This window comes from Lissotriton helveticus, chromosome 9, assembly GCF_964261635.1.
Source record: "Lissotriton helveticus chromosome 9, aLisHel1.1, whole genome shotgun sequence".
Classification (NCBI taxonomy): domain Eukaryota; kingdom Metazoa; phylum Chordata; class Amphibia; order Caudata; family Salamandridae; genus Lissotriton; species Lissotriton helveticus.
In genome coordinates this window covers 595,382,250-595,406,064 of record NC_136070.1, presented here as the reverse complement: position 1 = coordinate 595,406,064, position 23,815 = coordinate 595,382,250, and the positions used below count along the sequence as shown (strand labels likewise).

Genomic DNA, 23,815 nt, shown 5'->3' with positions numbered 1-23,815 from the left:
GCCCCCCTTTTTTTAATATTGTGACGTCAGGAAGGCTGTTTTTTAATGGAAGCTTTCCCCTCCCCAGCTCTCTTGAGAGCATGACTGAGCCACGGTCAAGCAGTATCTGGATTTAAAATTAAAAAAGTAGGAACACTGCAGAAGTAAAATGTTTGCCACCACCTGTGAGAAATAACACTCCTGCCGCATGGCCATCCTGTCCCTTGTCTCCTGTTTATTCTTCTATTGTCTCCCTCTCACGTTTCTTCCCGTCTAGGGGTCTCTAGTGACCTTCCGGTCCCTTTCCTTGACAAGAGCTGGTCTTCAGATATGGCTACCGAGGTCGAGACTGCCGTTCCAACCTGTATGTGCTGGCGTCGGGCGAAGTTGTCTACTTTATTGCCTGCGTGGTTGTGCTGTACCATGTGCAAGCGAGGACCCAGAGGCACTACCTGCGTCACACCGACTGCGTGCGATGGTAAGGGGGCACATGAGGAGCGCGGGGTGGGATTCAGAGGAGTCAACCCTTTGGTAGAAAAGGATGTGGGGCCAGTACCTGGCAGCAGTGCCTTAATTTGTACAACATAAGTGCCCGGCCCCTCGTCAGGAGGCCCCTTCAGCTTGCTTCACCCTTTGTCCCTGCCAGCGTTGCCAATGATAGTGCCAACACAACTACTATCACACCCCTAAGTGTGACTATTCCATGACCCTAAAGCTAAACGAATGGCTTGGGTGGCAGGCCTGTATTCATCATTTTTAATGTATGCTGAATTAATAAACAACTGTTGTGCTTATCTCTAAATTAGACAGCGCCACTATGTGGCAGGCTTTCATAAGTGCCAGTGTTCACAATTAAGTGCTGGTGCAGAGCACCGGAAAACACTGGCTCAAATTAAGCACTGCAGAGCGGCAGACACTGACAGCGTAAGATGTTGGGAAGAAGGTGTGCAAGGAAATGATGTACAGGGATCATTGAATGGGAAGGAAATGTAAGGGTGTTGTTGAAGATAGTTAAGGGGTTTGCTGGAGGATAGTAAAGATACCTGGATGGATGAGCACAAAGATGGTTCTTAGTGGGTATTGGGGTAGTAGTACCTTTTGGGCCCAATTCACAAAGTGTTTTCCATAAGTAGTTGTGACTACTTTTGGCGATCAGGAATTGAGTTAGGAGAAAGTCACACCTACTCACTGAAAATTATTTGTGAATTGGGCCGTGATGGGCTTTTGTACAACGTAAGTCAGTCGTCAGATCTTCTTTATTCGGCTGAGATATCCATAAAAGTGCAATGTCCTCTTTCAAGTCTTTACAGATACACCCTTGTGTCATATAGCTATGCATTGCTGGGTCCCAGTATAGGATTTCAGGCCAGGGGGTACGCACACTTTCAAATCAATTGGGGAAAGTGTGTGTGTGTGTGTTTGTCTTTGAATTAATATGTGCCGTCACATAATTAAAAAAAATGTTCATTGGCAGGTGACAACCACAAGGTGCAAATTCCATCAGCCAATTTGGATTAATTTACAGCTAGTTGCCAAGAGAACACTTGGCCCCAGCAGTTGTCCATATGTTATGATTTGCTGTGAAAGCTTTTCAAACTTTTAGTACTTTTTCAGGTTCTAAGTCTTGGTATGAAGAGACATTTTTGGGGATTTTCTTTTGGTGACAAAATCATTTTCTCCTAGCTCAAGGACTTTTCTTGTCAAAGCTACCTTCCTGTAAAATTGTCTACTAATTTAAAACAAGCTTTGGCAAAGCCACTAGGTTGGAGCTTGGAAGCTAGTGCAATAGTTATTTTGCATGCTTTTTTTTATTGCAGGCATATGTCACAAAAAAGGAGAAAAAAATATATGCTGCCACCTAAGCAAGGACACTGTATGCTTACAATATATGCTTTCAATGAAAATGTTCAATGTAAAAAACATTTACTGAAGCAGCTGTTTTACAATAATGTTTTTAAATAGCAATCCTTATAACCAAGCAATGTACTTTATTATTATTTGTGAAGGAAACAAGACTAAATCACCACCTAACCAAGCACTGAAATCGGAAGCAGCTTCAATGTTACAATGTCACTTAAATCTTTATTACAGCAACTTTAAAAATTGAGACGAAAAATCACCATCTGATCGAATACCCACATTACAGAATAAATAACCAGTATTTGAAGTGACTATAAAAAATCCATAAAATAAAAAGCACACTTTAAACAGCTGTGCAAATGAAAAGAAATGAGCTATTGTTTGATGGACGTGAAGATTGGCACAGGCTTTGTGCGTTACTCAAAGAGATAGAAGTCAACCGCGCTCATTGCACCATGCTATATGCTGTGGTGGCCAGAAGCAAGATGTAAACAACAGATTAAGAGACCAATGGATGAAGCCTGTTAAAAAAGCCTCTACGTGAATGTGTATTATGTATGATTATTTCTAGAAAATCAGTAGTCTGGTAAGACAACTGAATCTGTCTCAAAAGCCAGACCTATAAAGGGGCTGGGATGATGGTCAGACAGAGATACTTTTTAAACTACATGATTTTGGAGATTGTCAGTTATTCAAAGCTATCAAATCAATAGCCCGCTAGGAGCGGAATAGGAGGTTGAAAAATACAAATACAAGAAGCACATTGTTTGTTGTATTAAATGAGTAAGCGGCAAACATTGGGCCAGCTGAGATTTCTAATTCCGAGGGCTCCAGCTTGGAGACGCCAGAGACAAAGATGAGAGCTGCATTCAAAATCATAACATCCAATATCATGGCTTTTAATTACCCCATGGCTGTATCTCTGCTCTCTGTCACTTTCAAATGGACTCACCAAAACCTGAACTTTCTCACCAGAGGTGAGTGGGTGGTATTCTAGGGTAAGGAATATATTTTCACCTGCATCAGTATCTCTTATGGCAGTTGAAACCTCTATGACGCCACCAATGAATGTTGGACAAAGCTCACCATCAAAGTCTGCCAAAAAATTGATGACCTGATTCACAAAGCGTTTTCTGTGAATATTTGTTTTTTACTACCAATCTACATGTGACTTGATCCTAAATTTTGAAGAGTTGATGCCACTCCCACAAAGAAGCTTTGTAAATCATGTGAGAGTTGGTAGAACCATATTCCTCAATGATATCCGTAATCATGGCGGGACCTTCATAGTGGAATGCAGCAACAACATCAAGGCCCATGATTTAAAAAATGGTCAAGTGATCCAGAGAATTTTCAATGATGAATGGAGACAGGGTGCTAGAAGAGCTCAAGCCGTCAACAGCTGAGAATATTGTGAATTTTGAAATAGACCTACCAGACAATGGTTCCAAGAAAAAATACTCTACCCCATGCAGCTTTTATATAATTTCGTGAAACACAATTTGCCTATGATTGCACAGAAGAATGTCAAACTAGTCTAGGAATGAAGAATTTTCTAAGATGACAGTACCCTTGTGGATAAGTGTGGGGTTAACTAAGAGAACGTGATCCGTAGACTGAATATGGCTTAATCAGGCACTGACATATTCTCTCGCCCGCAGCAAAACCCAACAGATACTATTGTAGTTGCAACAGGTTTTATTTAGAGAGTAACACATGAACTTAATATTCCTCTTGGGGAAAGAATAGAAGCTGGGGTTTACTTACTTGATGCAAGATTGGATCAAGCGTCTCCTCATTCTGTGACTATATTGATCTTACAACCAATCTATATTGAGAGACAGTTTTGATGAGCTCTCCTTTGTCTGTATCACTATGCTTGGTACAAAAACACTGGAAGAAATACAGTGCTCTAGATACTGCATCACATTTTGCTCCCATCACCATTTGCCAGTCCCAATTGTTATGACTACTGCCGAACGAAGGAGAGGCCGTTGCTGAAAATCTTGCACTACTGCACTGTGACTTCATACTTTACCGCGCAACAAACATATTGCAATCCAGCTACTGTTCAATAGTTCCTGAAGACAAAGATAAAAGGCTGTTGTATCGATCGGTCAGAATGTTTCCTCTGCATCAGCTGCAAATTCTTTGGCTAATATCATGGGTATTATGACATTAATTTTGTAGGAAAATTGGAAGCAGGGGTTCAAGATCGTGTCATTCCTTCACAATATAAATTAATTAAATCATTATTATTTAGGATGACGTTTAGGTTGCTAACAATGTTTTGAGAAGGAACTAGATTTTGCAGATGTAGGAGTCAGGTAGATGGCATCTTATGTAACTCAACAGAGTTAGGGTTGACTTAAATCATTTAAGTGCAGGCTAGAGGTTGACGGCTAAGTAGTCAAATGCCCGTTGACAACCAATCTCTGTATTGAAAACCAATGGATTCGATTTTGTATTCAATTTAAAACTGAAACAGGCATAGGTATGACTAGGGGAATTTTGGCTTTCTGATGGCTACTCGCAATACACAATCAGTATAAAGGTCATACAGTTTGCCATCTTTGCAACAAGGTCACACTCCAGTATGAGATCATCAGTCTAGAACTTACTACATCCTTAAGCATTAACTGCATTTCAACATGCATGTGAATAGAAAAGAGAAGGAGCTGACACTAGAGGACTAACTTGTAAGTGTGGTTTGACTCGCTAGTCAATTCTTGTCCTTATAGAACCCCAGTAGAAGAAACCATCTCCCAGTCCCATTAGCAGTAGGTGAGGATCCGCTGAAAAGTCTACCTTCTCATACAATGTAATTTTGACTTTGTCTCCGCTGATTCCACTGTAATATCTTGATGGTTCAAAGTTGCATCAATGGATACTATCACTCAAGAGGTCAACTCCCTCCTATTGAAGTAGAATCTGATTGCCAAGACACCCATAGATCAAACAACATCATCACAAATCCAGAATCCACTGCAGAGTCTGATGACAGGGACTAATAGCTTGCTATTCAGAATACTTTGTGATATAGACGAAAAACGTCAAGACACTTCTGAAATGTGTCAAACTGCGTGAATCTCAAGCGTGGACAACCTCAGGTGAAGTATGCAAATAGCCCAGAAAAGGGTTTGCACACGTACATCAGCAGCTAAATGATTAAATCTGGAGACTTGTATCAAGGGCAAGAGGATTTATTTATTGGACAAAGATGGGCAAATAAATTTGCGAGGCAAGGTGCAGTGTCTGTTTTTTCTGTGTTGCGTCTTGGGGTATTCAACAGCTATGGTGGTTGTGCACTCGATTAATTGGGTCTCAATTAATCCCATGTGGATATGCTGAAAATCAGGAATGAAACTAGCTCTAGGGCATACCTGCCAACTTGAAGAACAATCTCACCGTATGAAGAGTGGGTGGGCCTTGAAGGGGGCGGGCCCTGTGCAGGGAAGTACCTACGAGGCACTTTTGAACCCCACCCACCCCCAAACCCCTCCTTCCACAAAAAAAGCCTGCTGCCGATGTCCTAGGGTGTATTCACACCCCTTAAATAACGTCAGCAGTTCAAAGCCTTGGGAAATGAGTTGGAAAACCACTATTTACAGTGGTATTCAGCTGGTTTTCCCTGCAGTTTTCACACGGTGGTGTTATATATGCCCCTCACTTGGAGATCATGTGATGGGAGCCGATATCGTGTGTCACACGGTGGCACCCTGTGAGTTGGCAGGTATGCCCTAGGAACGGATGTATGACGTTACAACGCATACTTTTACTCCGCATACCATTACAACGCGGTATTTACAACGAATACCGTTACAACGCATAGCGCTTAGAGGTGCTGGATAGTGGTAAGTATAATTTTCTATTCCAACACCAGTCCCCGTGGACACTAGGGAAGGTGTTGGATAGAAAATTTAACTTATTCCCTATCCTAGAGCGCCCCCCAGCGCAATGCGTTGTAATGGTATGCGTTGTAATGGTCGCGTTGTAGTGGTAGTGCGGAGTAAAAATTGCGTTGTAACAGGTGTATACCCCTAGGAACCATCGTTGCACACCCCTGGTTGGGTAAGGGGCCAGTCAGGGGTTATGGTTCTATGATTGCTGCATAATGCTAGGCTAGAATAAGACTGCTGTTCTCTGTATTGGTTTCTAGTTATGTACCTGTTCTTAACTGTATAAAAAAGGCATTCATTCCAATCAATTGGCAAGCTCTGGCGTGGGAAATGAATTTGTATTTAGTTACACTATTAATAGATGATCCTCCCATCGATGCAAGCCACAAGGCAAACATTACATATTTAGTCTGGAAGATGGCCATTCAAGTCAGCCAGGAGGGCAGGTGAATCACAAGTATTGTCAGAGTAGGAGACCTTTACTGTTTTCACAGAAATGAAACGGTTCCAAAGGCGTACCTAAAATGTTTATTAGAAGTTTTCTCTAAACACCATGTGAACCAAACCAATTTCCTGCCGGCGTTCTTCCTGTCACCCCCTTTGGTGCCAGAGACAGCTCTAGGCCCTTAGAAACCACACTGCTATTTGTGGCTTTTGAAACATCTCACTAGGGTCACACTGTGCCAAAGTCTATCAAAAGACATTCTGTGGTCTGCAGGGACGAGCTTTCATGTGTGTGTGGGGAGGGGGTGGGGGGGGGGGGGGGTTTGGGGGTGTGCCACCCCCAAATTAATACATTCTTGGCTTTGTTGTTGGGTCTGGAGGCCCTCAATCAGGTCTGCTTTGACTGTGTTGTATTTTGTCTCCATCCTGATTTCACGAAGAGGTTTTAAATGGTTTGTTTTGAATCAGGAACTTAAATGTTTATGACTGTGTACCAAAAAAGTACTACATCTTCACTTATAGATGTACTCCTTAAATGGGTCCAAATGTACTACTATTTTGGAATTCACAAACATTGGCAGTAATAAACTTGTAAAGCTGTGCCAGTCTCAGGTTGCCAGGCATACTACTGGCAATCAAATACTCAAAACATGATGGGACGTTGCTCACAAATAGTCTAAACGCTGGTAATCGCTCGGGGTAGCATTCCAACCCATTGTTTTTCACCCACTGTGACACACTAGACAGAGGGCCTGATTTAGAGTTTGGTGGACGCAGTAAATGCAGACGTGACACCACCCTACCTTTACTTCTCCAGCCAAATTTAGAGATGACTACCAGCCCCGCAAACATCCCTTTACATTGTCAGGAACTGCCGTCATGGCGGTTCCTGTCAATGTAGGAAAAGTTTGACGGATTTCTGTCCATTAAACTTTTTCAACGTGTTTTCTTTTTCAGAAACAAACTCCCAAAGCGCGAGTTTGTTTTTGAAAAACAAAAAACGAATTACCCCCACATTAGTGGAGCTATCTCCCAAGGTATTGGGTAATTTTTCTGTTTTTACTGTCCCTCACCACTAAGGTATACTTGGTGGTGATGGACAGTAAAAAGCCATCTGCTCTGGTGATGTTGACAAAATGGATCTTATTGAAGACACCTGCTGTGCGAGATGTCAAACGGCAGACGTGGGGTTCTTACTTCTCTCCTGGGAATGCATACAGATCACCACCTACTGGTCTGAAATATTCAACACAATCCAATGCTATGGATTTTCAAGTCCCTAGGTCTCCCCTGATCGCGCTGTTGGGCTGGGTCCATGATGTCCTTCTTATCTCACGCCCAATCACAGCAATGTTACTGCTCTAAGCCAAGCGTACAGTGACAGCACATTGGGGTTGAGCCTCAGTCCCTAAGTTGCGAGCCTAGATAACTGACATAGCTTACTTTAGTGAGCAACAAGAACAATACTGGAACCTTATGCCCAGTGCATCCCTGCATGTAGATATTTGGGGACCAGTTGTCACATACATTACCTCTCTGAGAGGTCTTGAACACCCAGTGGGACTTACATCATATGACCAAATACCTGACTACACCCCACTGCCTTATCAGACGCGTGGCCAACTCTCTCACCCCGTCGCTCCAGGGGGGTCCCTGGCATTGAGTTACAAATTGTCTAAAAGCAAAAATATATTTTGGGTCTCAAAAATCAGTAACAAGGGAACCACTTGGTGCACGGATATGCTCCTTGTGAAAGACAGACGGCTGTCACACACACTGAAGTTAGCAAGTGGCTAAAGTAGGTTGACCCACTGCCCCATACTGAGTAAGCGCATTATGTATGCAATATAACTGAAACTAAAAGGCCTTGGCTAATGCCAGACCAAAAAAATTGCTTATCTGTAACACTAGTTCTTCAAATATGGTATTTTTCAGAGATTCACGCATATCCCAAGTGATGCCTTTATTCACGAATTTCTCCATGTGCCATTTATTGGATCTTCCACTGTACTGTGCTATAATAACTCTAAAATGGCTGACTATTGTTAGTTCTATGGCGTGGCTCCTTTGCTAGATGTTAGGTTTTAGCCCAAGAATGTGTATGCATGATTGATACCGGTCAGCTGGAGAGGAAAGTCACAAGTAAGATGCTTTTCCTCTGTGAATCTGTGTGTAGGTGCAGGGTGCAGGGCTGGATTAACCATTAAGCAAATTAAGCATGTGCTTGGGGCATCAAGGGAAGGGGGGCACTACAGAAATGTTCCATTGCCGGATTTACTATGGACCATATGGTGCAAAACTGCAAATGTTGCAATTAGAAAAAGTAGGGGAAAACTTTTCAAATATAAATAAAGTGGAAGCATACAAAAATAAACATTATGTTCCATCCTATTGCTAGTTTGGTTTCATTTTGAAAAATAACATTTTATTTTACGGTTTATTATTGTTTATATTTTAAATCAGATATATATGGGGGCACCAAAATCTATTAAGTGCTTAGGGCATCTAAGGGTCTTAATCCGGCTCTGACAGAGTGCATGGCAGCAGCAGCATTCAGTACCCATAATCAATTAACAAAATCAATGTTCTTTATAGGGCGAACACAGAGAGTGTAAGTAACCAAGCTTACCTGGATGTTAAGTTATACTAAAAAAAACATTGCTGCGCTTCATGGTACAATATGTGAAATTCTCTCTGTGACACAAATGAGGCGTGGTCTGTGATAAATAGATGTGGCTTGCAGAAAATGTACGTGGCTCGCAATGATTGGATGCAGAGAACAGGCATCAACCACTGCCTTGGAGCTGAAACCTGTGAATAGAGGACTTCCATCTAAGTACCCCATTACTCGCTCTTGCTGTTGTCGGCAGGTCCAGCAATACTCCCCTCTCACATCCAGAGGAGGCATCCTTATGCTCTGACACACCTCTCAGAAGGCTAAGCTGAGCATTGACCTCTCCATCACCTCCAAAGTAGGGACATAACAAGTTCTCTCCATTTCTCTCACTTATTACTCACATCTCCCTTCTATGCCTCTCGCCACTCTTCCTCTCCCCCACCCCCCCATCTCCCCTCTGCAGCTTGGCTGTGCATCCTGATAAAATTCGTGTGGCCACTGGACAGACGGCAGGCGTGGACAAAGATGGCAAGGTAATATTTCCACTGGGGAGGGAGGTAATTGGCTGCAGGTTAACAAATAAGCTGTCGAAGAGAAAATCAATGTTATGAGGGCCTACTGGAAGCCTCAGCAACTCTCCTTCTGAATGCCTTTAGGCACTTGGCATCGGCACTGAAAGAGACATTACGTCTGGATCACAGTCACGGAGTACACAAGGTCAGTGATGAAGCCACCGTGTGGGTATTTAAAAAACTATATAGGTTATTTCCCACCAAGAACTGGCGGATGTTCCTTCTACCATATTTGGGTGGGAGATTTATAAACATTTTGCGCTGGGTTAGCGCCACAAAAATGACACTAACCAGTGCAAATGTTTTTTTGCTATTTACCTTCCAGCGCAAAACTTGTTTTGCGCTGTAGTGCACCCTTCAAAGTAGCGCAAAGCAATGCAGGGCACTGCTTTGCGTTACTTAGCGCTGAAGGTGCGTTTCATGGGTGGGACATGGGGGTTCCCATGCAACCAGCCATGCCTTTCAGCGCAAAACCATATTTACAAAGATTTGCGCCAAAAGTTTACGCTCCCTTTAAAGGAGGTGCTAGCAGGAGAAATGCTTTCATTTCTCCGTGCTTTTCCGCTTTGCATGCGCACTGCACTGTGCAGCACGCATACCAAGTGGGAAAAGCTTTGCATTGTGCCTAGGCATAGTAGTTTGTACAGGAACGGTAACCTTCCTGTACAAAACCTATGCTGAACTCATGCACACACCCTAGCACTATGGTGCTAAGGGGTGTGCCTGGCGCACGGCAGCTGTAATCCGCACCGGCTGAAGGTGAAGGGGAGGAGAGAGCCATACCTCTGAAGACATGGCGCCCTCCTGCTCCCTCCCTGTCGCGCAATGCAGTGCAGCCTTGTGGGGGGCTTCGCTGTGTTGAGCAGATTTTTTTAAAGTTTCCGCTTTAGAGTGCACCCCATATTTAGACTCTAAATAGTGTGGGGGAGATATCCGTCATTTTTTGCGACAGTCTAACATTCACCAAACTCTAAGTAACTGCATATACCATTGTTTTAACAAAAATACTATTATCCATAAGTGCACAGTACATATATAAACATCACTTATTTATGTAATTATTCAGTTGTGCTACATCAACAACAAAAAACCACAATTGATATGCCCCCCTTGCTCCCTAAAGGAGCTCGGGTGGAGGGTGGTACGCAATAGCCTCTCTCTCGCTCTGCTCGCCTGCAGTTCAGGAGGGCTAGAGAGCACTCTCCTAACTTGTTTGTCCCAAATCACAACTTTAAATGTAGCCCACCCGTGGGCCTTGAAAAATCCATTGACAACACAGGGTGATAGTGTAGGGATTCCTTAAGGGGACTCCGCCATCATCCCTCTGTCCAGCGATTCGTGTTTTCTCCATTGCCCATGACTTGGGTACATAATCTGGCACAGTGTTGCAACCCCCACATGCTGATAACCAGGAGGGCACCGTCAGCATCCATTTTGTTATCCTAATAGCAAACCCTGCATCTAAGCCAGAGGAAAGTCATGATTGCTCGAGCAGAAAAACAGTAGGCCCAGTAGGGCACATACTCACGTGATGAAAAGATATGATAAGATTATGTCTCCTCTCTTGTTACTTACACATAAATTCAGCTATATTTCTGCTCGGCACTAAAGCATTGTTTTTATGCATATCTTGGCATAGTGCATTTCTGAAAATCTCTATGACAAACTCACATCCCACATAATTGTAGATGGATCAGCATGAGAGCCTTGCCGTCTTCCAGCTGCACCACACATTAAAATACATAAATTTGCCATTTTAAAATTGGCGCAAAAGTGGAAATATAAATATAATGCACAAGGTAAACACATTGATCAGCTTTGATATAAAAAATGCGGTAAGTGCTCAAACAAGGGAACTAGTAAAATGCATTTGAATGCTGAGGGGACAATAGTAAGAGGGCATAAATAGGAAAAATATGATATATAAGTTGAGTGAGTGAGACTCTGTGATTAGTTATTTAGCCTAGACCGTGGCTGTGTGATAGGGGGTGGTTTAGGGCCTAACATAATCTGAAGGAAAGATGATTTCTTTCCAGCTTTTTGTCGCTCCACAGGGCGTGTGGGAGATTGACATTTTGCAACTGATAATAGATAAATCTCACAATCTAGTATATGAATACCCTTCGGTATTAATTTCATTGCATACTCATATCAAAGTTGTTGTTCTACCAAGCAAGGATTCGTTTTTCATGGGGGCTTCCATAGTTGATGATGCCTCACTGTTTATTACCATCCTATGCCTCATCGACTTCCCATGGTATACAGTCTAATCTTTGAGAATGCTCATTAAAATTAAGTTTCTTATGTTCTTTACTAGATCTAACCCTTTGCTAGGTTTTAGTGGAAGCAGATCCCTTTACGATCTCACAATTTATTAGTGGCAGGTTTTGAGCTTGGGGGGACCGCATGTTGGTGGTAGGCTTCAGTTTGCAATGCCAGAGGATTTCCTAGTGCTTTCCTTGAGTAAGTGTTTCTAGATAGTGACACCTAGCTTGAGGGGAGCATGCTTTTGGTGTACAGCTGCTTGGACGCTGGTTCTCTCTACATATGTTTCCTACTAGTTTTGGTTTCCCTTTTGTAAGAGGTTGGTCCAGGGTGGTTTGTGTTGCACAACTCATTATGATGTACATCTGGAGGTAGATGCAGAGATGTGCTCCTAGTGCTAGACAATTTCCAGAGTTCTTCCTTAAAACTCACAATTCCTCTTCGTGCTTCTACCAAGGTCATTAAATCACAGTAGGATAGTGCAGGGTGGCTGCTGGAGTGGATCCCCCCATAACCTTGTTATCCGTCATTGTAAAAGCCGGAGCCTTTACTGTTGCAGAATAATTTCCATTAAATGTACCTGTAGGTCTTTCAATGATGGGTCCATATGTAGCACATTATTTTTGACAGTGCGCTGACAAAGGCCTTGTGCTCATTGGCACTATACAAGGTAGAGCTTTGGAGTCTCTGGATATATTTGGGACGGGATTCTACCCTCTCAAGATTATTTTATGTCAGCCTCCCTCTTGCATTTGTCCAGCAAAAACACCTTTGCTCAATCTTTTTGAAGTTGTCTGTAGACACTGCTGGAATTTTGAGAACCCTTACTCACTTCTCTTAGTTCTTGACCCCACCCATTTATTCTTCCATGAGAGATCTGGTGGCGATTTATCTCGTCTCATAAATCCCTCGTTTCTTCTTGCTGCTATTTTGTGACAGTGGCCAGTGCTTATACCTTGTTAGGGTTTGCTGGCGAGTTCCATGATTTGTTTCAGTTGGACTATATAATCGGGCCCTGCAATCATTATTGGTGACATGTTTGAAGCCATCCTGGTGGACGTAGAAGGCAGCATGTCCTTAATCTTCAGTGTATTAAGGCCTGGGCTTGGAGCTTAAGGGGTTGAAGTTCAAAGGGCTGTTTTGGGTGGGTAGGCTTCTCGATGCCCTTATTAGCAGCTTTCTTGTTAACTACATTTAAGTTGAGATAGAACGTTTAAATTGCGTCAACACCTACTTCCTTGCTGAAAAATCAGGCATACCCAAGCAGTCTCATGGTTAAAAAGCATTAAACTTGCACCCGGTACCAGACCTTTCCTGACAGATGGTGCAGTGCCAGACATGTAAAGATCCTGACCATTCAGTGCACCCCAGTCCACATCTACTAATTGTGTATATTATTGGGTCTACGGCAAAAGAGACCCAACACATATTTTTGGTCCAGGCTCATCTCTGATTTAGTCTGAGATTGAATCACAGAGGATCTTTCTCCATTCCTGCATCCCTGGGTACATGCATGCAGAAAAATGTAGAGACATATGGGTTGGGACACAAAGTCACCCGTATTGAGAGAAAGAAGTTTAAATTAAGTCAAAATCTGATCGGTTAGGTTCGCAGGAGGGCAGTGTTACACCGACCTTGACTCAACCCATAAAGATTTGCCTCTATCTGCATCTGATGTCACAGATACCTGCTCCAATCCGAGACCCTGGGCTTTTTTTATGCCTTGATTTTTAAATCAGAAGTACCAGGGGAAAGGGCTAGCATAATACAAATGCACATGAAGAAAGCTGGTGTACACCCGTTAGTCATTTTTCTCTTGTTTGTCATTATATTCCTATTTTCCGTGGAGTTTGGGACCGTGCCTCGCCTCATTGCACGGATAATGATTATAATCAATTTAGAGGTTTTTTTTTTAAAGTTTTATGAATTTGTACAGATAAATTATGCTCTTAAAATGTTTTTAGCAATCATGTATTCCCATTATGATGATTGTATATTAATGGTATTATTTTTTTCTGCCTATTGCCAGTGTTCATATGAAATTTTGAATTTACCTTGGATCTGCATTAATAATTGTCGATAAATCAATGTGCTTTTATGGCTATATCTAGCCGCAAGAAAGTTTTGAGAAAAAAAAAAGATTATATTCAACAAAATGCAGCATAACTATGCTGCATACCCATTCGCACTGCTTAAGAAAAATATGTTGCACACTTTTCAACTTTTAGTTGGTTTTATTTTGGAATGTTCGCATGTTATCCAACTTGACTTGATTAATCACGATGAAGGTGTCCAAATATCATAAGCTTCACACAAAATAGTTGTGCCCATCCAGGCCTCTTACTACGTTGCGTCAGAACATTTAATTCATGAATTGCAGCAAAAATCTTATTCCCAATGCATTTCGAGCATCTTTAATTGCCCTTCGTCAGAGGAAGCTGTTTCAATAGAATAAAACCCATGTTAGTCTTCCATATTTTTACTGAAATATGTTTGTTCAACCTTGCAATCTTGCATGCTGTAAATATAACATACGTAATCTGCCATTTTAAACAAATTATTAACTAAATACCTGACCCTAAATAACCTTCTGCCAATGTAGAGAGTTGACTCAACGCGGTAACCTCTCCCTCTCCAACTTCGATGTAAAACCTGTCAAAACTGTACCCGCGTTGCTAGATAAACACTAAACATCCCCAATGAATTTAACGACTATAGTTATGCTGCATTTTGTTGATTACTAGCATAATACAACCCATGTAATGCATGTCAACAGGGAATTAATTAATCAGCCCAAAGTTCTGGGGCACGGATTAGCCTTCACTAATGAAACCAAGTTGTGGTTAGATGAAAAAGCCTTAAAACATCTCAGGTGTAAAGTAAACATCTGGTAATCAATGTTATGAGTGTCAAATATATGTGATTGTGCTGTTGCAGTATCGGTTGTACAGGGGCGGCTCTAGGCTCATGGCGGCCCTGGGCAGGGAGCGTAGGTAGGGGGCCCCGGAAGAGGGGGTCCGGGCGGGGCAGAGCGCGGAGGCCAGTGAAGGGGGGGGGGGGGCAGGGTGTTTGGAAGTGGAGCAGAGCCAGAGGCCGCCAAATCCCTGCCAGGGGCCGCCTCGCAAATATGTATCCATCCTCAGAGGATTATTATATTAAGGATATATATTGGCGTGGTGGCCCCTGGGGTTTGGTGGCCCTGTGCAGGTGCACAGCTTGCACATGCCTAAGGCCGCCCCTGGGTTGTACCACTGTATATAAGTGGCAGAACGTTCTAATTTTTAGATCACGGAGGCTTTATGTGACTGTGTAATAAGTGGACGAGTATGTAGACCTTTCTCCCTTCTTCTCTTCCTCCTTTCCCCACTCCCTCTTCTCCTTACTTCCCTTCCCTCTCTGTCTCGCTCGCCTTATGTCAAGCCCTCCCCCTGTGTATGGTATTGTGGATTACAGCCTCTCCTTTTCTCTTTGCCTGCAGCCTCTGCAGCCTTTTGTCCACATCTGGGACTCCAGCACTCTCCTGACCCTACAACAAATCGGCCTGGGCCACTTTGAGCGAGGAGTAGGTTCATTGGCCTTCTCCTGGGCGGTAAGTTTTGTTTGATGAAGTAATGAGATAGGTGAGTGGGGGCATGTTGGAGAGGCCTCTCAACCTTGTCTCTTGTCCCTCTAGGACCAAGGTGCATACCTCTGTGTGGTGGACGACTCCAACGAGCACATGCTCAGTGTCTGGGACTGCGCCCGCGGCACTAAGCAAGCAGAGATCAAGGTGAGATGCCCAAAAATCCCAGGCATAAAATAATGTTCCAGAATCCCCTCTTAGCCCTCCCTTGGGCAACCAACAGAGGGACTTCAAGGCATGCTTACAAGGATTACATGATTCCCCAGGCACATTCAGATTAAAATAAATGTATCAGATTCCACCTAGGCCCCAAGGAAGTCCATATTAGGGTGAGAGTTGTAGAATCCCTATTACGCCAAATAGGCTTTAATCAAGTTAATGTTCCCAGGAAGTCCTACGGCCCTGAAAAGGCCCAGATAAAGGTGAGCTCCCAGGAATCCACCTGGGACTATATTTTAATTTAGTGTTATGTGATAATCAAAGCAGTTAATTACGGTTTCTGTCTTCCATTCCCTAACGTTAGATCCACTGACTGATACAGTTATTATATATGTACGTCTTTGTCGTTACTTTTTTGTTTATAATTACTGTTCATAAACCTTTAGAGAACTGAAGAGTACAAAAAAAAGAGTATAAAACATATCAGTTGAAGTGTACCTGCATCGAGTTTAGTCCCTTAAATTAAATTAGAATTGGGTTTTAGATCTCATCAAGGCCTGTATTCCAAGTTGAGAGATGGAGTGTGCAGCCTTTTCCTTCTGCTGTGTCCAACTTTGCCACCACAAACAAGCCTTTATTGTTTATCTCCCCCTGGGTGCCACTGAGTGCTTGATTTGTAAAAGGATGAGTGCCGGTGCTCTGCTCAGGAGCCCGGGCCAGTGCTATTGAGTGTTGCTGTGCCTTATACCAACTATGCATAGTCTTGAATCCACTTCTTGTCTCTTCTATCCACCACCAGACACTCTCTGCCCCCTTAGTGGCGTAGCTAGCCCTATGGCCACCTGTGGCGGTCCCTGCGTTTGCCGCCCCACTGCGGCTGCAATGAAGAGCGGGGGGATGGGGGTGGCAAGAGTTTTTGCTGTTCTGCAAACGCATTGAGGAGCGGGGGGTTGCTATTGCCGCCCAGAGATGGTAGGTAATAGGGGGAGGAGGCCACTGGCCCCAAAACTAGTATCGCCCGGGGCAGACCCCCCTAGCTATGCCACGGTTGCCCCTTTATCTCACTCTGGCAGGTTCCTGCTTTCTCCCTTTGTGATGGTTTTTCCGGCCTTCTCTTCCTCCACCTTTCCCTTTTTGTGTGTTCTTCCCTCTTTTGCTCTCAGTAAATATCTGATGCCGAAAAATCAGTGCCTGGCTCAAATTCAGCACTGGTGTCACCATGGTGAAGGTGTCAAATATTTTAGGGCACCTACGCAGCTGCCACAGATGCTTAGCTAGTGGGGCTTTTTTTGTTGAGAACATTACTCAGTGTGTACTAATGGTGATGACAGGTACTGTAGCAAGAAGGCCAAGTCTTTTTGTTAGCTATTGTTCTTTTAGATCAGATGTGTATCACTGAGGCATTTCCATGGGCATAATAGTGCACTAAAAGTGTTTATCGATTAACCAGTTGCTTGCCTCCCGCTTCTCTTGCCCCTTTCTCATTTATGAATCACATATTTTTATAATCCTCTCTCTGTCTACCCCTCCCCTTACCCTTGTCCTCTTGATGATCCATGTGTAGTCCTTTATTCCTCTCCCCTCATCCCAATCTTTCCTCTCTCCCTCCTTTGTTTATGCCGAAAGTACTTTTTTTGTAAACATATCTTGCATATCTAATTCCAGTTCTCTGTAAAGAGTGCTAATACCTTCTGGTGCAGGCCACAGAAAAATACACAAACAAATAAAGTACATAAACAGGACATCCACACAGGGTGCCTGAAAATATGCCTTTGAATGGCTACCTTTTGTTTGTGATATAAACTGTCCTCTTGCTTTTTAGCACTTCCAAAGTGGTAAATACATCATTAATAAAGAACCCTTCTGGAGTATGACCTCAATCTCACTCGGTTTTGACAGTGCGACCCTTGCGGGGGCTCACAAATTAGGTACCATTGAACTGTGTGATATGTTTATTATTTAAGCCCCAAAAGACAATTTTGTGTCTGGTGTGCACTATATAAATGATGTTAATCATTATACCTGTCACATCTTCCCCATAGGATGTCCAGTGGTACCGGTGGTGCCAAACTGAGAGCACCAACAGGTTGTTAAATCAGGAAGCTTGCCACATGGTAGTCCGCTTACTCCCATCCCAGCCCCCCCGCCCCCAACACACACACACATGCCAGTCAGTCCTCTTTTCTACACTACATGGAGAGATTTCAGCCTTTCACCAGGTCTGGTGTACAGCTCTCACTAGGCCTTATCTCTCTAACATTGCAATAGATGTGAGCCTTTGCACCTTTCACTCGCATTCTCACACCCTTCACCAGCTATGTCTTACACACATTTCACGAGTTATAACTTGCACACATTTCACCAGGCTGGAGCTGTCACGCATTTCACGAGTCATAACTTGCACACATTTATCGAGGACGGAGCTCTTACGCATTTCATACGTTATAACTTGCACACATTTCACCAGGCCAGAGCAGTCACGCATTTCATGAGACATACATTGCACACATTTCTCGAGGTCGGAGCTCTTACGCATTTCATACGTTATAACTTGCACACATTTCACCAGGCTGGAGCTGTCACGCATTTCACGATTTATAACTTGCACACATTTCACCTGGCTGGAGCTGTCACGCATTTCACGAGTTATAACTTGCACACATTTCTCGAGGTCGGACCGCTTACGCATTTCATACGTTATAACTTGCACACATTTCACCAGGCTGGAGCTGTCACGCATTTCATATGTTATATAACTTGCACACATTTCACCAGGCCGGAGCTGTCACGCATTTCATGAGACATGCATTGCACACATTTCACCAGGCCGGAGCAGTCACGCATTTCATGAGACATAACTTGCACACATTTCTCGAGGTCGAAGCTCTTACGCATTTCATACGTTATAAGTTATAAAGTGCACACATTTCACCACGCCGAAGCTCTCTTCTGCGGATGTGCTGTGAGAGTGAGGGGTGCTTGTGCTGACCACTGGGCTGTCCGCCGGCGGTGCTGTGTGGACCAGACAGGAAGGGTGGGGGCCGCCTAGACACACATTGTTCACGAGAACTTTCCCTCGGTTTCCTTGCGAAGTTGCCTTGGGCAGTAACGGTGGTAACATAACATGTAAATATTGTGCCCAGGTGAGGTCACGCGCTGCGCGGCTTTGTTTGGCACCTGACAGAACCTTGTACTCTGTGCCTTGTGGTGGGTGAGGAGAGACAGTATCGGTGCGCCCTGCAGCCCCACGAGCTCCTGGGTGCCAGCCCTCCTCCGTCTGAAGTGCACGAGTAGACGTTTTATAGGAAAGCAGTTTAATGAACAGGCAAGCGACTGGCTTGAAAAATGGCATTTTATGTATTTTCTTTCTGCCTTTTCTGTAATTTTCTGCTAAGGAGCACTGTCATTCTGTGCACCGAGTTGAAGTAAAATTGCTGCCCTTCTTCTATTTTTGGGAAATGTCCCGTTTTTTAGCTTTAACAATCTGGCCACCCTAGCCCAGTGCCTCAGTAGTAGTATGGACTGAATGCCACAACGGAGGTGCCTTGGCAGAGCCGTCTGTGGCTGCGAGTACTGAATGTGGGCACGAGTGCTTTATTCTGGGGATGGCGTGCGCTGGTTGGGTCCCAGTACTGGAATAGTAGGGGTGGTACCTGACACGCCAACATTGAGGGGCATTAGCAGAGCTGTATGCGGATCCCAGTACTGAAACCATAAGACACGTTACACACCATGGTGATGGTACAGCTGTAGACCTTTACGCAGGTTCCAGTACTGAAGTATTAGGCGATGCTAAGGGCCAAGACGGCGGTGCTTTATGGGAGCTGTGTGTGGGCAACTACTGAAATAGCAGGTTTTGCACACAGTTAGGATAGAGGTGCTTTGGAAGAGCTGTTTGAGGGCTACTGAACTCAATACTTAGGGGTGGTAACAGGACAAGAACATTGTGTTTAGGCCATTTCTTTCCAAAGCCTTTTATCATCTGCACCATGCCAGTGGGGACCACAAATTACAGGATGGATGCTTCATCCTGCCCTGTCCGCTCATCCTGTCCCTCACACCCCCATCCAGCTCCTCCCCTTTCATCTTGTCTTTGATTCTGCTCCATCTCTCTATGTTGCCCCTTACCCCATCTTATCCTTCCTCATTTCATCCTGTCCCTTCCACATGCCCCTCCTTCTCAACACATCCATCCTCATCTCATCCAGCCTTCTCCTTCCAGCCCCTTAGCATCCCACTCAAACAACACGAAGAGTTCCGATTAGGCCTAGAAGCACTTTCTCCAAAAGTGGGGCTATTACCTGGAAGTAATCAGGACTTCCAGGAGAATTATTCACCTGGAAGTGAATGCTGAGTCTTGAGAAGTGGAAGGTCACGCAGATGTGTGGTGTAGATCACCCCGGATGTGAATGTTCAGGGTGGCCACCACAGGGTTGTCTTTAGAAGTGATTTTTACTTGGGGTACAACGGGGGGCTACAGACAAAACGTGTGGAGGCCACCTACAACAGCCCATCATGAAGATTTCGTGCACGTGTATCATGTATGAGAAGGTAATCTTAAGCCCTTTATGACACACTGACGGTCCTTCGGCATGACCCCACATCTACCAGTCATGTCCTGTTATAAACACCGATCCATAACCGGAACTCACGCAGACAGCTAGAGGCGACACTTTCCACAATATACACTGTACATGAATAATATGTTGGGTGAAAAAAACTAGAGAAACACAACATCTTGGAAAAAGCAAATATTCCTATGGAATGCAAGAGTAAGTAAAATGTGAACTGTAAATAGAAGCAATATTGCTGACCTCGGGCTGAGAGAGGAGTCGTGTTTTTGCCAATTGCAGCTGTTACATATTGGTGGGGCACAAAGGTCAGCCATGACAGTTACAGATGGGGCAACCTCCCCCGCCCTCCCAGTGCCGCTATGAAGCCACCGGCTTTTTGTATAGCACTCCAGGAAGTGGATGCACCAAGTCTGAGGAATGCAAAGAAGTATGATGTAAATCCCATGAAAATGTGCCATGTCCCAGAAGGAACTGGCAAAAGTAACAAGCATTGGAAAAGTAAATAGGTTGCGCTTTCAGAATGTGAGTGCTAAGCTATTGTTTTTTTGCCAATGCTTGTTTGTGAAGCATTGTTTAAAAGAGGTAACAAATTTCAAATTATATATTTCAAAATACTGGAGGGAAAGCAAGCCCATCTTAAGGTATCTTACAACTGTACATTGAATTCAATAGTTACAAATGTCAAAGCATTTGGTTAAAATGTAGCATAAAAAAAATGAGAACCAATGAGCAAGTTGATCATCTCCAACACTAACATTCACAGTGCACAGGACACCGCAGAAACCGCTGCACGCGGCATTAACTCTAGTCTCCCCCTCCAATGCCATGCATGGATATGTGTCTGCGGTTTTAAACCAGAGGTAAAAGAACACCTTCATAATGTGCCTTTTGAAGGCAAGCATCTCTTCGACCTACAGGTTGACGAGATGCTCGAAAAAAATCAAGGATACTGACACAGCTAAAGTCATGGATAGACATCATATGGGAGGGGTACTGTTGAGAACTCACCCAAACACCACCTAACATTCCCCCGCGCACACACAAAGTGTCTACAGAACACAAGCGTCTGCTTCAAGAGGAGATGCACACACTGCTTTCTAAGGGGGCCATAGAGTTGGTGCCACTCCCTGTACTTTCTTCTGATCCTCAAAAAGGATGACTTCCTCAGACTCATACTGTACTTCCATCCCCTCAATAAGTACATCCTGTTGGAGCATTTTCATTTGGTCACACTTCAGGATGTCATCCCTCTTTTACGGCAAGACGATTTTATGACCACCCTCGACTTGAAGGACGCCTACTTCCATATTCCCATCAACCTACCCCATTGAAAATTCCTCCGGTCTGTGGTGAGTGGACAGCATTATCAGTTTAAAGTGCTGCACTTCAGGGTCACAGCAGCCCCCAGGGTATTTGCCAGGTGTTTAGCTGTTGTAGCAGCTCACCTCAGACGGGGCTGCATCCACGTGTTTCCTTACTTCGACGACTGGCTGATCAAGATTGCCACGTAGCAGCAATGTATAGCACACATACTGACAACCATAAACCTTCTTCACAGTCTAGGCTTCATCATAAATGTAGCCAAATCCCACCTTCAGCCACTCCAAGTACTACCCTTCCTCTGGGCTACTCTAGACTCAAGGGTGGGAAAAGCTTACCCACGTTTCGCCAGGGTTAACACGTTTCAGATCCTGCTGCCTTTTTTTCAGCAAGACGGTCAGGTAATGGTCAAGACGGTGATGCGCTTGCTAGACATGATGGCGTCTTGCTTTGCTATAGTTCCTCATGCAAGATCACACATGCATCCCTTACAGCAGTGCTTAGCGGCACAGTGGCCTCAAACGAAGGGCCTGTGGGAAAATCTAGTGTTGATCTGGGGCCGTCCACATCGTTCTCTGCAGTGGTGGAACACAGAAAGCCTTTTCTAGACCAAATTCTGCAAGAGACCATTACTACGCAAACCAACAGTTCGCATGCTTTCAGTACGAAGTTTTAACTTCGCAAATACCATTACTATGCACATTTTTGGTGCGCATTTTTTTATTTTGCAGCTGCTAAGAAATGTAATAAAAACAAATTTGGGAAACAGCTCGAATGTCTACCTTATTCCATGTGAGATATTCCCAATCTACGGAGTGACGAATTAGCCAGTGCCCTTTCGTGCATGGAAAGTGGCGTCCTCAAGCACACACAGTAAGTGCTGAGGCGTCTCTGTGTGTGTCCATGTGAGTTTGTGTTTGTGATCAGAGCTGACCTTTGCTAGTTTTTTGTGGGGAGTGGTATTGGCGCGTGTCAATAGGGGGTGAGAGGGAATGACATGAAAGAGGGTTCATAAGTGTTCAGTCACTCGTGGCACATTAACAGGTGATTAAAAGCACTTCATGTTGAATCACTTGAGCCCCTGGACCCTGCTGTGTGCACAATTGTAAAGCGGACTCACTGGAATGACAATAAACACAAATTATGCCCAAAAAACACGTCCCTGGTTTATTAACAAATTGCAAATGACTTTGTATGCCGCTTTCCCCAACTACAGACAGAATGTTTCCAACAAACATACACACGAACACACACACACATGGATTGAGCTGTATAATACTGTTTTTAAGAAAAAATGTATACTTTAGTTTCATTTTATTCGATTATTTGGCAGAAAATGCGAACAACGGTCACTGCGAACATTAATCGACGAAGCACACTGTACACATAAACAGACAATTACAACAAACAAAATGCACACGGAGAACAATAATGGCGGTTAATTTCTACAGCCGCATACTGCCTAATCCTTTTCGACTGCCACTCACACTAAATAATATTAAATAAAAGGAAACATGTACATTTGCATAGCTGGGATAGCATTACAATGCATGCGATGTAACAACTTGCGTAGTAAAGGCTACACGTTGTTACATTGCATGCGTTGTAACGCTTGCGAAGTAATGGTATGCGGTGTAATAGCCGCGTACTAATGGCTGTTCACCATCTGGGATATTTGCTCACGCTTTTCCTCCTCTCCCACACCTACCACTTGTAGTCTGCAGGCTTAGGCAGACATGCCTTACTCTCAACTTAGTAGCTCCAAACTGGGTGCGCAGCCATGGTACTCCACTCTACTAGAGCTCTCACTAGTTCCCCACAGGAAGCTCCCCAACAAGCCGGACCTTCTCACACAAAACCATGGCATTCTCCAACACCCCAATCCTCAGGAGCACAACCTTGCGATGTGGCTCCTGAGGTGTTAGAGTTTGGTTATCTCAACCTCTCAAAGGAGTGTAATGTCTGTTCTTCTCGAAGCATGCAGGCCTACTACCAGGACCGCTTACGTAGCCTAATTGACACATTTTGTGCACAAATGCCTTCCCAAACATATCAATCCTATTCACTGTCGATAGAGATTGTCAGTTACCTTCTTTACCTCTAGCAGTCAGGCCCCCACTACGCTTCCATTCTATTACATCTGGCTGTTGTGGCTGCTTACCTGCAGAACAGGCAACACACTTTGCTCTTCAGAGTACCAGTCATTAAGCCGTTCATGGACGGACTTACAAGGTTTATCCCGCTCTTGACCCCCCCTGCTCTAATATAGAATCTTAACAACGTTCTTACTAGGCTGATGGGGCGTCCTTATGAGCCACTTCACTCTTGCCCACTGCAATTTATTTCATGGAATGTAGCTTTCCTTTTAGCCGTCACTTCTCTCAGTCGAGTCAGTAAGATACAAACTCTTACCTTGGCAAAGCCTTTCTTCAAGGTTCATCACGATAGGATGGTTCTCAGAACCAACTCCAAATTCCTCCCCACGGTGGTCTCCAGCATCCACC

General features: G+C 44.0%; 1 protein-coding gene across 1 annotated transcript in view; it reads left to right on the top strand.

Moving 5' to 3' along the window:
- The window catches only part of EML3 (EMAP like 3), a 313,736-nt gene that overhangs the window by 196,357 nt on the left and 93,564 nt on the right, over positions 1 to 23,815 (top strand). Inside the window, exons 9-12 of the mRNA XM_078660596.1 lie at positions 308 to 457; positions 9,263 to 9,332; positions 15,115 to 15,225; positions 15,310 to 15,405. Coding sequence (XP_078516722.1) covers positions 308 to 457; positions 9,263 to 9,332; positions 15,115 to 15,225; positions 15,310 to 15,405 — 427 coding nt within the window. The remainder of the gene's footprint in view (positions 1 to 307; positions 458 to 9,262; positions 9,333 to 15,114; positions 15,226 to 15,309; positions 15,406 to 23,815) is intronic.